This window comes from Solenopsis invicta, chromosome 9, assembly GCF_016802725.1.
Source record: "Solenopsis invicta isolate M01_SB chromosome 9, UNIL_Sinv_3.0, whole genome shotgun sequence".
Lineage (NCBI taxonomy): Eukaryota > Metazoa > Arthropoda > Insecta > Hymenoptera > Formicidae > Solenopsis > Solenopsis invicta.
In genome coordinates this window covers 2,823,013-2,839,579 of record NC_052672.1, presented here as the reverse complement: position 1 = coordinate 2,839,579, position 16,567 = coordinate 2,823,013, and the positions used below count along the sequence as shown (strand labels likewise).

The 16,567-nt window shown below is 30.7% G+C and overlaps 1 protein-coding gene across 15 annotated transcripts in view; it reads left to right on the top strand.

The window, feature by feature from the left end:
- Positions 1–14,712, top strand: part of LOC105202593 (serine/threonine-protein kinase mig-15) — a 172,735-nt gene extending 158,023 nt beyond the window's left edge. For 13 of the 15 annotated variants that reach the window (XM_039453405.1, XM_039453404.1, XM_039453399.1 and 10 more), the window contains 5 exons: positions 2,915–3,128; positions 7,645–7,865; positions 8,112–8,429; positions 9,254–9,553; positions 11,389–14,712. In XM_039453405.1, coding sequence (XP_039309339.1) covers positions 2,915–3,128; positions 7,645–7,865; positions 8,112–8,429; positions 9,254–9,553; positions 11,389–11,472 — 1,137 coding nt within the window. In that variant the 3' untranslated portion in view covers positions 11,473–14,712. The remainder of the gene's footprint in view (positions 1–2,914; positions 3,129–7,644; positions 7,866–8,111; positions 8,430–9,253; positions 9,554–11,388) is intronic. The other 2 variants (XM_039453408.1, XM_039453396.1) reach the window with 1 other exon arrangement.
- Positions 14,713–16,567: the final 1,855 nt, after the last annotated feature.

Genomic DNA, 16,567 nt, shown 5'->3' with positions numbered 1-16,567 from the left:
CATACTATACGCTTTCGGCAACAACAATCGTGACGTCATCTTCGAGTTCGGATAATTTTGGGCAATTCCGGAGCGTTTAAACGATCAGACGTCTGTGTTTTAAAATTGCTATAACTACAAGTCTAAAGTATATTGCAAAAATAAAAAAAAATTACAAACAAATTTAAATGTATTCTATCAATTGACGATGTTACCAGAATGGACTTAAGAATCGAATTGTCGAGTCAGTGGCGTAGCGTGGTGCGTTAGGACGTTGACTGCTACTCAGGTTTGATTCCGATGCGGATGAGACTTTTTTCATTTAAATCTTATATTTTTAAATTATCATATTGTATGATTAAACCGTTTTTAATTATTTAATATAAATGTTATTTTTTTTTAAATCCAGGAATTTAAAAATGCTCTTTTATTATTAAATAAATTAAAATTTTTTATGAACACAAAAAATATATTTGTAACAAAAATTTATAATGACTGATTTAAGAACATCAAAATAAATATTTCTATAAATCGTTATAACTACAACAATCTTCGAGTAAAACAGTTTTGTTATTATTTTCTGTTAGACAAGGAGTTTTATATGTAAGTTAATAATAAGGTCTAGACAAAAAAAAAATAATAAAACCGTTTTACCCAGAGACCGTTGTAGGTGTAACGATATGGAAATATTTATTTTGACGTTCCTAAAACAGTTATTGTAACAGTTTTTTATTGCAAATATATTTTTTGTGTTTATGAGAAATTTTAATTTATTTTTTGAAGAGCATTTTTAAATTTTTTGATTTAAAAATAAATAACATTTTATATTAAATAATTAAAAATGGTTTAAAAATTATATATAACCATTTAAAAATATAACATTTAAATAAAAAAAGTCATCCGCGGGAATCAAACCTGGATTTTTGAGCGTAGCAGTCGACATCCTAACGCACCACACTACGCCGTTGACTCGATAATCGTTCTTTTGTAATGTAGGTACTACAGGTGCTGAAAATATTTAATTGTCATTTTCTCGAGAATATCTAATTTTCGTAACTTATGACTTTACTGTAGTAACTATGTGAGTGAATATTAAATACCCGTAAAATTTTATTAAAATCAGTGATATACTGGTCAGGGGCTCCCCTTGCTAACATTACTTATCAATAACGTAGATGTGTCGAGTTTCTGATTCCTTTTGAGGTGTTTTATTTGATTTAAATGAGTTTCTTTGCCTTTTACATTTGAGGTGCTTCATTTACGAGTTCTTTCGATTCTCATGTTTGATTACGTTTTATTTTCATCTTCGTCAGATTGCTTTCTGACTACGCAACTGCATATATAATGAATATTTTTATGAAATTATTATTGTAATAGATAAGTGTGTCTAGATCATACTTTCCTAAGCTTTTTTGGCTTATCGTCTCTTTTTCAAAGTTTTTATTTGTCTAGCGCCTCCTTTGAATAAACATACAAATGTTTGATTGACATTATTTGATTTTTGTAAAAATACATAACTGTAGTATTTGTATAATCAAGTGAATGTTTAAGTGTTTGTTTAGACGATTAAATTTTTCTAGCACGTTCTTATTGTCTACTTCTCAATACCCCTTACTGTGGCTAAAACAAGCAACGTTTCTCTCCCAGATTTCAACGTCTACCGGTGAGCGATAACGCCTTGTTGGGAAATTATGGTCTAGATCAGGATTTCTCAAATTTGTGTAGACCGCAACTTATTTTTTAAAACGGCAAAATTTTACGATTTATCTACCTCTATTAGTGGACATGAAAAAGCATGGAAAGAGTGGTAAATTGATTCTTTTTACATTACTTTATTTATATTACAATACTCTTTTTATTTTTACATTTTTTATTGAAGTTATAGTTTTGTAAAATTATTTCTCTAAGGTATTAAGTATAGTGTAAAGAATATAGTTTTGTAAAACTATTTCTCTGAGATATTATGATATGAAGAACGCGCTTATTTCTTATTTCTGTTGATAGCTTTGATGTGAATTCGACATTGATGTGAATTAAACAAGAAGATTGATAATTATAGTTTATTTCTAAGTTTGGTTTTTATTCCCTCACTGAAGATTTTTTGTGATCTATCAAAAGTTGATCCATCAATAGTCACATACTTTGGGAAACCCGGTTTAGATGCTTATAGTATTTTACATAGTTATTTTAGTTCACGCTAAGTAGGGATATATTTAATTGAATACAATTATGAATAGAACTCGGATGTCCATGTGATTTTCCATGTCGCCCGACGTGAGAAATCACTTGGACATCTGATTTTAATCATAAATTTTATAAACTATAAAAGTGTGAATAAATAATTTACAAAATCTAATAACAGTTAGATAAGTAAATGTTCAGAGATAATAAGAATGGTTATAGAAATAGAATTAATTAGTTACAGGATAAACAGGCATCAAATACATTCGTTTAAGCTAAAATTATTTGATTTTTTGAATAATTCTTACAATAATGTTGTGTTTAGTCTATTTGAAAAATTTAGTCAAGTTAACATTTTTTTCTTAGTGCATGCAAATGTTTGTTCTTTTTCGCTTCCGTATCATCTTGTGAAAAAGTTTTAATTTTTATGATCAAAGTAATGATTATTTGTTTGAATGAACGCTATGTAGATAGTGCATATTTGATTCGGCTGATTTGTTCTCTTGTAATTTTTTCATTTCTTCGCTCAATCCTTTGCATGCTGTTTTTTTATCATTTAAAAAAAAGGAAAGGAGAACCCTTGCGCGTTTTCATGATTTGTATTTTTTCTGTTAATTACGTTTGTAATAGATGAAAAATTTTCCTAGCATCACTTCAGCATCTTTTTGCGTGCAAAGTAGTAAAGTTTTGCCTGGCATTTCGCAGCACATGTTTTCCCTGGAATTCTCTCAAACGGCAGTCATCTCTGTTGCAGTATCGACAAGCGGTGAAATCACCTCCTCCATTTGCGCTTCAACAGAAGCAGCGGTCTTTCCTGACTTTTGGATTCGGAGCTGGTCCAGCGAGGAGAGAATCCCATGTGAACGTTAATGTGACTCCCACAAGTCATGATTTAGCATCGGACACACCTGAGATACGCAAATACAAAAAGCGATTTAACAGCGAGATTCTCTGCGCCGCATTATGGGGTGCGTATATGCATATTACATGGTTCAACAAAAAGATTTTTTTTTAACACAAGAACGAGATTGGTCATTTTCTATAATTTTTTGAATGTTGAATATGACATAGATCTTATAAATATGGACTGGCAATTGTTTTAGTTTTTGCAAGAAAATAGTGTTCACAAGAGATTAGAGAGAGAAATTTTTTAGTAGCTTCTCTTTCTTCGAATGTCCGGAAATATACATTGTGCATATCAGTGAAAGCGTATGCACCAATCAAAATACATCCATGTACAATATGTGAAAAGTATTTTTGGATACTCGTAGAAAGAGAAGTGCGGACACGATTTTACTGGTATTACCAGTCTATACTTAAAGATTTATGGAATATGGTTTCTAAATGTCGTTATTACATTACAATTTTGAACAATTTGCAATTAAAGTTGTAAAAATTAAACTTTTCATGCATATTATAATTGTCATATTATAATTATGATGTGACATTTTGGAGTTTTATTGCAGAAATATTATTTCATCAGAATTAAATATATTGTTAGGAATTTTAGTCCTTAAGAAGATGATAAAGTGAGTTTTATCCGATTGAATAATGACTTACACATATGATTTACAATACGTACGATTTACAAAAAATCAATTCATCACTACATACTACTACAGGGATAGGCATGATTGATATTTAATGATTGACGATTGATGAATAAAAATTTATTCGTTATTTGACCTCTTGTAAATGATGAATAAAAATTTATTCATTATTTAGCTATTTATGAATGATGAATAATTTATTTGTTATTCGATCTCTTGTAAATGATGAATAAAAATTTATTTGTTATTTGGCCTTTTATAAATGATGAATAAAAATTTATTTATTATTTAGCCTCTTGTAAATAATGAATAAAAATTTATTCGTTATTTAGTCACTTGTGAATGATGAATAAAAATTTATTTGTTATTCAGCCTCTCGTAAATAATGAATAAAAATTTATTTGTTATTCAGCCACTTATGAATAAAAATTTAATCATTATTCAGCTACTTGAAAATGACGAATAAAAATTCAAACGTTATTTAGTTATTCTTGAATAATGAATAAGCACTTATCCTTTATTCAATACATTTTAAATAAAGAACAAAAATTTATTTTTTTATTCAATTTTCTTTGAATAACAAAATAAACGATTGAAATTATTATTATTATCCCGTGATGGTCATCAAGGGTCTTTTGGACCCCACGCTATCTTTAAGAGTGCACAAAATCAATCAACCTTTTATGAAACTAATTTTTATCTGAAATTATACTATCTTGAGAATTATACTATCTTGAGAATACACTCATAAATTTTTGTGGAATTAGCTCAAAAATTAAAAATTTTATGAATATTTTTGTAAAAGAGTCAAATTTTGCTGTATTTTTTTTATTTGAATTTTTTTATTATGTCAACCCTTAAACACATATTGAAAATTACCCTAGATTTTCGCTCATTGTGTGAAGACGGAATGAGAAAAAAGATTCGGGCTAAGTGGAAAAAAAGTTTGAAGTCTTCTTTATCGACTGCTACGATTGACTAACTTCATTGCTTAACTAAAATAAAATGGCACTAAAGTAAAGTTTTTTTGGGAAGATCCCCCAGACCCACTTATATGTTTAAGGGTTAAATTTATCTAAAAGTATACTATCTTAAAAATACACTCCTAAATTTTTGTTGAATTATCTCAAAAATTAAAAATTTTATGAATAATTTTGTAAAAAAATCAAATTTTTGCCGTTTTTTTATTTGAATTTTTTCATTTATGTTAAATTTTAATTTAGAAAAAAATTATAGGATGATAAAGAACAGACCTTAAGGTATGTCCAATAAAATTTTTGCAACGAAATTTCAAAAAATTTGGCAAATGGCGACTGATTTTGCACAGGAGAGTCCAGTGGACCGTATGTGACCGTTATATTATTATTTGGAAGTGTTACCATTATGGATTATTTTTATTCTATAAATTCTCTAATAAATATATTATATTAAAAATTTTAAAAACTATGTTAACCGATAACGTTTTTTTCAAATGCTCCTTTACATTTTTTAATTATCAGTATAAAATTATTTTAAATTATTAAAATATATATGTTTAGTTAATGCTAAGATAGTTATTTATTACGAAATTATAAATTAACCTTTATTCGTTATTCAGAATTTATAGAATAAAAATAATAATTTTAGTCGTTTATTTTGTTATTAAAAGAGAATTGAATAAGAAAATAAATTTTTGTTTCTTATTCAAGATGTATTGAATAAAGGTTGTATTGAATAAGTGCTTATTTATTATTCTAGAATAACTAAATAACGTTTAAATTTTTATTCGTCATTTTCAAACAGCTAAATAATGATTAAATTTTTATTTATCATTCATAAGTGGCTAAATAATGAATAAATTTTTATTCATTATTTACGAGATGCTGAATAACAAATAAATTTTTATTTAATATTTACAAGAAAACGAATAACGAATAAATTTTTATTTATTATTTACGAGATGCTGAATAACAAATAAATTTTTATCTATTATTTACAAGAGGCCGAATAACGAATAAATTTTTATTTATCATTTACAAGTGGCTGAATAACGAATAAATTTGTATTTATTATTTATGAGAGGCTAAATGACGAATAAATTTTTATTCATCATTTATAAGAGACCGAATAACGAATAAATTTTGGTTCATTATTTACAAAGGGTTGAATAACGAATAAATTTTTATTTGTTATTTGCAAGAGGCTGAATAACGAATAAATTTTTATTCATCATTTACAAGAGGTCAAATAACGAATACATTTTTATTCATCATTTACAAAAAACCGAATAACGAATAAATTTTTATTCGTCAATTTTGTATTATTTAAATAAAAAATTATTCAATAATGCTCATCCCTGCTACTACATTAATATTGCATACATGTAAATGTACAAATTTTCAAGCACACTAATCTTACATATTAACCCTCAGCTGATACACTATGTTGAATTCGATATTTTGCCACACATGGGTGTACGTCACGTGACCATTTTCATTTGTGTATGTCTCGGTACGTAATGCACAGAATTTGAATACTTTTTTTTAATTGATACGCTAGAAGGTCAAAAAGAAGACTAAATAGGTGTGAAAATCGAAAGGTTGAATATATTCGAAATATTCAAAAAAGAAGAAACGAACGATTTGTGAATGCTAAGCGTCTTTGTAAACAGCCCGGGTGTACAATACCCAATGTGTCATCTGAGGATTAAGTATCCATTGCATTAAAATTTGAAAACTCAACGTTGTCTTATTGTACTTATACGATTTACAATACATATGTACGGTTTAAGAAATAGCAGTACATCGCTAGAAATAAATCGTGAGATACTTAATTTTATTTAATCCTATGCCCGCGTTAAATAGAGTAACACATATACCCGCGCATGGTCTGTGGGACCGAAAATGGAAAGGCCATGTTTATTGATATATGATGAATTAATAAAATTACTTATGTATAATATTATAGCTGTGTATGTGTTAAAACAATTGAACAAAGTTTTATAGAATCAATTTACTTTTATTTCTGACTAACAGTCTTTTAGTACAGTCTTTGGCAAAAGTTGGAAAATCTTACGTACTATAAAAACTTGAATAAAACTCTATTTCTTACTGAACGAAACTAAAAAAAACTCTGAAATCTCAAAGATAACAAGTAAAGTATTCTAAGTAAAAAAATATAAATTAAATCATCTATGATGTCTCACCATAGCAGTCGGAGCATACCATAATGGCATGTTCCATACAAAAATATTTCTTACAAGAAATGCAATTGTAATGTGTCTTGTGGTTTTTTTGTAAGTTACAGTAATAACAACGATCGATTTTGTTATTATTTGTTGTCACTGCAGACTCAGGACTATGTAATTTGCATATTTCAGCAAGTCTTTTCCGTTTAAAACAAAAAACACATAATGTGAGTTGTCGGTCTGACAAACCAATGCGCGGGTATAGGAAGGTTAAAGAACAAAAAGAAAGATTGAAAAATTATATATATGTCGAATATTTGTATTTTTTTTATTCTCTTAAGTTGAATATTTTATTTATTATTGTGTGTATTTTAAATATGTGTAGTTTTCAATTTGTTAAATCCAATTTGGAGAATTTTGTATTTTATAATGTTGGTAATTTTGTCAGTTTAGGATCTCCTTAAAGGCTGAAAGTCCTAACAACATAATTAATTTTGTAACAAAATTTTTCTGGCACGTCGTATTTTTTAATTATAATATAACAAAATATGTGAAAATAGCTCTTTTTTGTAACTTTAATTAAAAATTTCTCAAAATTATGTTGTGATGCAGCAGTTGGAAACAAGATTCGTACTTAATGTTCAAAAAATTATTGTAAATGAACAATCTCAATCTTTTTTTTCAAATATTATATTTAGTGCAGAATTTTTTTTTACTGTATGACTGATTGTATGCTTCAGAACGTAACTGATTCTTATTGCTTTACAGGTGTAAATCTATTAATTGGAACCGAGAACGGGTTGATGTTATTGGATAGAAGCGGACAGGGTAAGGTTTACCAACTGATCAGTAGAAGACGTTTTCAACAAATGGAAGTTCTCGAGGGTCAAAATATCTTGGTTACGATTAGCGGTAAGAAAAATAGAGTCCGCGTCTACTATCTTTCTTGGTTGAAGAGCAAAATTTTACGGACGGATGGTCATAGTGACGTAAGTTTCCGTTTTATATTATATCTGTGTGTGTGTGTGTGTGTGTGTGTGTGTGTGTGTGTGTGTGTGGGTGCGTGCGTGCGTGCGTGCGTGCGTGCATGCGTGCGTGTGTGCGTGCGTGCGCGTGTGTGTGTAAAAAAATTTTTTGTCTGACGTGTGATGTAATGTATGCGTACATGCAAGCGCGTTTGTATTTGTGTATGTCTCTTCCGTTTTAATGTCGAATATTTTTCTGTTTATTTACAGCAAGTTGAACGACGTAACGGTTGGATCAACGTGGGTGATCTGCAAGGTGCAGTACATTTCAAAATAGTGAAGTACGAAAGAATAAAGTTTCTTGTGATTGCATTGAAGGATTCCATTGAGATTTATGCCTGGGCGCCGAAGCCGTACCACAAATTTATGGCTTTTAAGTCTTTCGGCGAACTTGCACACAGACCCTTATTGGTTGATCTCACAGTTGAAGAGGGTTCAAGATTAAAAGTTATTTACGGTAGCGCTGACGGATTTCACGCGGTCGATCTGGATTCCGCTACGGTTTACGATATATATTTACCGAAACATGTAAGGAAATCAGATTTTATATTAGGTAGATGTACGCGATGCGATTTATCGGTTGATTTTCTTGTAAATTAGATATACATATATTTTTCAAGTAATGCACTTTTATATAATACTAATGTGCATTTTGCAGTATCTAGTAATACCTCGACAAATATTTAAGTTCAACAATTATCAAATTCAAGGAATATATGTATGTATAAGTGAATTTTTCATTATGATCAATTCATCTTTAACGGATTAGTGATAAAGAAATATTGGTAGATATTGATAAACAGCAAAACAATGGTCAAACGACGTCCGCTAATTTGTATCTTTTACTTCGAATTTATTTATTAATTTCCAATAATATCAAGAACCTTTGTATATTAAATTTTGTATTTTAAGTATGAAATACTTTACTCGTATTGGAAAATTGATCTTAAATGATTCTTAGAGAAGAATCGTTGCACGGAGAGGGTGAAAAATAGGACTCTATGAAAAATGACAATATTCCTCACATTTTCAATGAAAAATTATAACATCATCGTGTTCAGCAGATCAAAATCTATTCAGGTTTTTTACATTTTCATTAAACGGCCTTTTTTAATCATTGTTCTTTAGTAATAATAAAAAGAAATACTGGAAGATATATATTTCTAAAGTTTTAGGTATTTATGTATCAAATTTTTTTGACGATATTTCAAATTTATAAATTATTCAAATTAACCAATAAATAATTGTTAACATGTACATTTATCTATTTTGTTTTATCTGTCTTATATCTATGTATAGACATTTTTAATCTTTTTTGCTGTTATGATATGTATTATTATTTGCTTTTGCAGACCCAGGGTCCCATTTGCCCACATTGTATAGTAGCGTTACCGAACAGTAACGGCATGCAGTTGCTACTTTGTTACGATAATGAAGGTGTATACGTAAATACTTACGGCAGAGTATCGAAGACAATGGTTCTTCAGTGGGGCGAGATGCCTACGAGCGTCGCGTACATCGGTACAGGACAAATTATGGGTTGGGGTAACAAAGCGATCGAAATTAGGAGTGTGGAGAGCGGTCATCTCGACGGTGTTTTCATGCACAAGAAAGCTCAACGGCTCAAGTTCCTCTGTGAACGTAACGATAAGGTGCATGCGCATTTATATGATTAATTAGAATGTGGAATTGCGTGTTAATCCCCTGTGAATAACGTTTATAGACATTACAGAATTAATTGTCGTTTTCTTTTATAAATATTAATGATAGTATTTAATAATAGTTTTCAGAAATTTTAATTGGTTCAGGACGGATGTATACAGGATCTATTTTAAAAAGCGTATACTAATTATATTGCCTTATTTTTTATAAAAAATTGATTATTGAAGTTCTTAACTATTTTTTTTTTTATAATGATCAATAAAACTGTAGCTTGCGCTTAAGCATTACTATTAAGCATGCGGCTCACTACGTACGCCGTCTAAGGCATGACAATATGCTTCGATAGTCGAATTGGTCGTACGGAATTCGGGACATCTAGGTTCGAACTTTGGCTGAGGTATTATTTTTTTGTAATAAAATTCTTTACAGTTATTTCGGGGAGGAAGAATCTTATGTTTCTAAAGCATTAATATTACATGTTCCGGTTTCATGACTGTGTGTTTCAAGTCCGACAAATATATAGCGCGTAGTTTGAATAAGTTGGAGATTGTAAAAATTAAAAATTATTATTCGGCACTAAGAATCGTTGCGACTAACATGGATTTTCTAATCTTAAACTTTTAGAATTGTTGCATATAAAATATAAAAAGTCGAAACCTTTTTGAACATTTTCCAACAATTGGTTTTGTATGGAAAGTTACAAAATTTTTAAGTATTTTATGAAATAAATGTAAGGTGTAATTAAAATAAGGTAACAAATTTTGGGGCCAAACTTTTTATATCAAAACTTGAAAAAAAATTCATAAGAACTTATGTTTGCAAATTCATTGTTACTGAGACATAGCTCAAAATGTTTATTAATAGGGGAAAATAAACAAGGGATATTTATTATTAATATTATTTTTTATATTTAATTACTATTTGATGTTCCGGTTAATGTTACAACTACAAAAACATAAAAGTTAGAGGCTTGTCAGTAATTAGTAATATTAAATTGATCATTAATTTAATATCGTTATTGTTATTCTGTTGTATTTAATTTGCTGTTTTTGTTGTATTTAAAATGTTATTTAAATATTTGTGATTTTATCTCATAAAATTTATAAACAGTGAATTTAAAAACTATATAATACGTAAAGATTCATGAGAAAAGTTTAATATACACTAATTTATTAAGAATTTTGTAAAAAAATTTTTTTGCTTTATTGGATTTATCATTTTAAAATTTATTTATTATGTTAATATTAAGTTTATATTTAACAATTTCGAAAATATTACATAAACAATACAATAAACAAACATGTACGAAATAAAATTAATATAATTTATTTTATTATGAATTTGCATCATATTGAGATCGTCATTTTGGAATTTAAAAAATTCTAACATTAAATTCATATTTAGTGACCTCGAGAACTTCAGTTAAAAAAATGATTTTCATGAAAAATTTGTAATAAAAAATTAATTTTATTTATCTATTTTTATTTATTTTGAGATATTGTCTTATTTCACACAGTTGTCTACATTGTCAGAAAACGTGATGTCCTATGACAAAACGAAGATCATTTTCGGATTTAGCACATCCTAAAACACAAAGATTACGTGGAATAACTAAAACAGCTCTGGAAAAAGTTTTTTTTACCTGTTATTTAAATCAGTACATGGAAACACCCTGCACATTTTAGGATCATTTTTACACTCTCGCACTCAAGGGATTAATGAAATCGTAGTCCATGTTTTCTGCTCATATATCATTTTTGTAATGTTATATTTATATATTTTATATATAATTATTTCTATTTTATATATTTTTATATGTTTTCAGGTATTCTTTTCGTCGGCGAAAGGTGGTAGCTCGTGCCAGATATATTTCATGACTCTAAACAAACCGGGCATGGCTAACTGGTGATCCCGAATGAGGCCGAATCTGGCCCCAAGATTAATATCTTCGCGATTATCCCCGTCGCACAATCCTCTTCCGCGTGTATCGGGATACACAGCATCGGCGCGCACCCTCGTCCGCTCCTCACTGCCAGGTCTCAGCGCCTTGGAAACTAGGAAGTGCGTACACCACATTCAGCATTTTTATCAGCATCAACAAGTACAGCATTATCAATGTCAACGTCATCGTCATAAATATACACGTAATCTTTCGTACAATTATAATTACGAAGAAGAAGACGAAGAGTATGATGACAGGTCCCAACGATGCGCTCGGTTTCCCTTGCGAAGCACATCGGGAACGTTGACGATCGTGAATCTACTCGTCAAGAGATTTCTCTGTTTTTTTACTTGCTCACCCTGCGGATTACGCAGCGCGGCTTAACGTGCAGCCAAAATGCAGAGTAAATTCTCCCTCCTCTCCAAAAAATAAAGAGTGTACGAATACATGAATTATTATATGCTGGTAAATCGTATCAATAATATTCTGTGTATCTTTTTTTCAATATAAATTTATCGCTCTAATCACTACGATAAGTCTGTACTTGTTTCATCAGTATGTATACGTAAATCTTAATTCTCAAAGAACCTTAAATATTAATAAAAATGAGACAGAGTGTGTTTTACCGTGTTCGATGAATAGTTAATAATTAAGAGTGTTTTATACGAAAGATGATTTAGAATAACGTAATAGAGTATGAACTTGATTTGTGCTGATCTTTCTAAAAATTGTGAGTAGATAGTAAGATGCGGCGTTGACGAATTACCAGCTTGCATAGCCGATCGGCCGTGCCGTGCAACTGTTTTCAGTGTAAGGAAACTCGTGCAATATCACGGATTGGTCTGTACAAAAAGAGACCCCTATTCTATAAGAGACTCTTTCCTTACTTGAATCAAGGATATCCGATACTTTGATAATCGAATTACGAGTGTCGTATAAAGAATCAGAGAACTCGAGAAATAAAAGAAAGGAAAAAAAGCGAAAGCTTGCATAGTGCTCGAAATCGTGATTTTTTGTCCAAATTTGTTAATTTTTTTAGTGAAAACTTCTGGTGTGGTTCTAACGTAATGTGTAGCGATGTTCTTGTAAAAGCAGACGCGTTACGGCAGGCTGACATCATGAATAATGGAGAGATGACATAGTTATGTACGACGCGATATCATGATAAATTAAGAATTAAGTGTGAGTAATTACTAACGTTAATTAATTGTATAGTTCTAGCAGCTGGGGATTCTTTCCGCCGGCTCGTTGCGGACAAAGTATGATAACAATGACGAAGATGGAACAACGCGCGGGTAAAGACATTTGACGAGTCGCATTTTTACAAATAATAGATTATTTATATTGTACAAGTTTTGTGACGCACGATGTCGGGACATAAAAATCTGAGAATTCTTTCCTTTCTTTTTTCACGATGTGTTTTCGGGTTTCAAATAATTCTTTTTACATTTTTGACATGAGAGACACATTCATACAACTTTTTCATCGTGATATCGTTTGTCAACGAACAACACATGGGCGAGATCTGCAAGTTCAGTTTTTATAAGAAATTTGTAACTTAGAGATGACATGTGCTAAAAGAGAGAACATTTTGCCTTTCCGTCTTCCTGCTCGTTCCTTAATCGTAAATTGGGAATCTGTTCCGCTTTTGGAAGAAGCGTTATTATAGTCTGATCTCACATTATTTCAAAGGTACTCTTCTCTCCTCTTAGAAAGGAAATTCTTAATATAATCATTATATCGCTATTTTTTTGATGTCGGATTATCTTCGACCAATTTAAGTCGACTTACGGTGTTAATAATAAAGAGGAAAAGAGTAAATTTTCGAATTACGCGAAATTATTTTGTTCACGTTATTCAGCGGAACATTCAAACGTGAACGCAATTAGTATACGTAATGTTTGCGGAGGGATTTTATCAATATCGAATCGAGTAACGTTAGAAATTGTAGCGGAAGCGTATTTAATTAACGTTACCAACGTGACATAGGAATACATGCGGCAAGAACTGACATCCGGTCCAGATATCATTGTATCAACTGTGAATATTTGGGCGAGAACGAGGTGATTGTGTGCGTGCGTGTTTGTATGCGAGAGTAGCATATTGCAATAAACAAATGCATTATTTTATTTAGCACAGTCAGGCTGACACTTGCTCGTTGCACATCACTTCCAAGCGAGCTACTAAAATGATTGATTTTGTCATCGACCGTCGGAATTTACATCTTTTTAAGAAAAGTATTATGCAATACGATATACATACATTACAAGACTTGCGTTACAATTGGGTAAAACGCGCTAGTGATTTCAATTCGAATAATCCAGCATACATAGATGTAACTGTTATGTAATATATACGTAAATGTAATGATTTTATATTTACGTTACATGGTAGTTATATTCGTGATTTGCTGGGAAATTAGGTCACATGAAACATTTGTACATTTATTTTTAAATAAATAAATGTATGATGTGCACGTGACGCACATAAAAATAGATATATTCTAACTTCGATGATTAACGATTTCTCGAATGCCGTCAAGGTGCGAGCGTTTTGTGGATCGCCGAAGCTCTGTCAGTTGGTAGCGTACAACATGATAATCTTTCGCTCGTAATAAAACCTTTTTTACACTATTAACGAGAAAGCACGGAAAGGGGCAGAGCTCTGCATAGTGCTACGAAAAAATTTTAAATGGATGAAGCTTTTTATCACGCGAGGACTAAGAACATGGGGCACACCAAACAAAAAAAGGAGATAGAGAAGTAATTTTTGGCAAATGCACTTTTGAGCGGTTGTTTATGATTGGCAGGATTTTGGATATATTACTACGATAATATTATTAATTATCTTAAACTAGACCTGCGAATTAATTTTGTACGGAAAAATTTTCCTCTTTACTTCCTTTTTTTTATTCGAACCTTTTTACTCCTTTATTTTAAGTTTTCATGGTGTTCGCTACCTTACCCCTCTTTCTCACGCATTGTCTCCCAAAGATGGTAGTGATTTTTTTACAGTATAATAATAATTGTCACCGCAATTTATTGATTGTATTATTACGATTACTACTTTTAGAATTTTATGAAAGAGGAGAAATGTCACGATCGTTAGACGCGATGTACTATGATTACGACGCGACTATTATTATTATTATTTTTATTACTATTCACACTATTGCTAAGGTCAAATATATGGACATTCGTAATTTCATTGACAGTGCATTTCTCTATTTTATTCCTTTTGCAACATATCGCAACATTGATGTCCTTGGCAGAGAGACCACCAATTCCTCTTCTATCCTTGGTGGATGTAATTGCAAGTTTTTCGTAGAACGGTTCATCGACAAGCCGTTCTATCGTTAATTTGTACTTTCGTAATAAACCTGGTTGCTAACGCGATTTCCGTTTATTGTGTTGCGCGATGCTTATCGCGACTTCGAACTATCAACTCGAACTTGTCGACTCGTGCGTTTCCTGAGCATACACGATTAAATTTCTCTCTGCATTCTCCCTAAACGGATTCAACTTATCGCTTTCCAATATCCGTTTACCGTTTTCATTCTCGCGTTGCCGATGCGATTGCCGGTGGAGAATAGTGCACAGTGGTCGAGTTCTCATTAGAAAATGATTAATAGTTTTATGTTATTAATAATAAAAAAAAATGTATCCTGTCTTATAGATATTTAATGCAATAGTAACAAGCTGCGGTAAATGTTAAATTGTACACTATATGACGTTATGCATCATGGCTTTTATGTCGACATTGATTCATAATCTCGAACAATATTTGATTTTGTGTGTATACATACAGGGTGATTATTAATGGTTGGAACAATTATTTACCATAAGAGATGACTTACCGACTGCACTCCATGTAATTGATAGGGGAAAGTAGGTAAATTGCACGCACCTAAGGGAAATTCATCGCAGTGAAGTGATTTTTGAAGTTGAAATCAATACGAGTACAGAAATAGAAACTTTAAACATTTTTTTATCATTATGTATTGTCATATTGAACAATTTTTTATTTGGTAATGCTATATTTAGCAAAAAGAGGCAAGTGGATAAACGAAAAAATTTCTCGGGCCTTGGGTAATTGTACGTGCGGTTAGATAAATGTACGCGGAGGAAAAATGAGGTTGTAGCCCATTCTTTTAACTACACTACACTGCACTACACTGTACTAGTGGCACTATAGTTGATCTCACGCCTTTCAAGATGGATGCGTAAAATTGTCGATGGCGGACTTGATTTGATAAAAAAGCAAGTACTTGATGACTATTTAATTAAATTTAATAAATAGCTCAAAGAACGCAGGAAAAAACGTACTTTTGTTAGGTATAACAAGATTAAATAAATAAAGTAAAAATACGGACTTATTACCTTATTTTCTGAACACCGAAATCGCAACAAAAATTATGATTTTACTTTTTCTTATTTTTTCAATTAACTACGTTTTTAAATGATATAACGTATGGTTATATATTAAAAAAATACCTTCAGCCTACAAATATCGTCGTGATATAATCTCTATTCATCGGGAAGGTGTAAACCATGAAGCGTACAATTACCCAGTGCGTACAACAATAACTTTATTTTTCCCTGTGAAGTGAAGTCAGTGAGTCATCTTTTATGGTAAATAGTTGTTCCAATCATTAATAATTACTCTGTATATAATATATATGTATGTACACCCAAGGACTTTGATTCTGTCCATGGGGAAATTTTCCAAACTGAGAAGTCACCACTTTCTACATACTCGCAGTTCATGATTAATGAAACGACTAAAGCTTATTGGTCGTTACGTTAATCATGAACTGTAAGTATGTAGAAAGATAGCGACTTCTCAGTTTGGAAAATTTCCCCATGGACAGAATCAAAGTCCTTGGGTGTACATATATCATGGAGGTAAGAATATCTGGAGGGAGCATGTAAAAAGAATCATAGGCGAGGGGCATGATTTCAAATATGGAAGGGGAATCATTAGTCGCCATCTTGGATAGGAACACTCATTAATTGGTTATTACTAGAAAAGCGATAGTTGCTTAGTAACGCTAATGCATTCA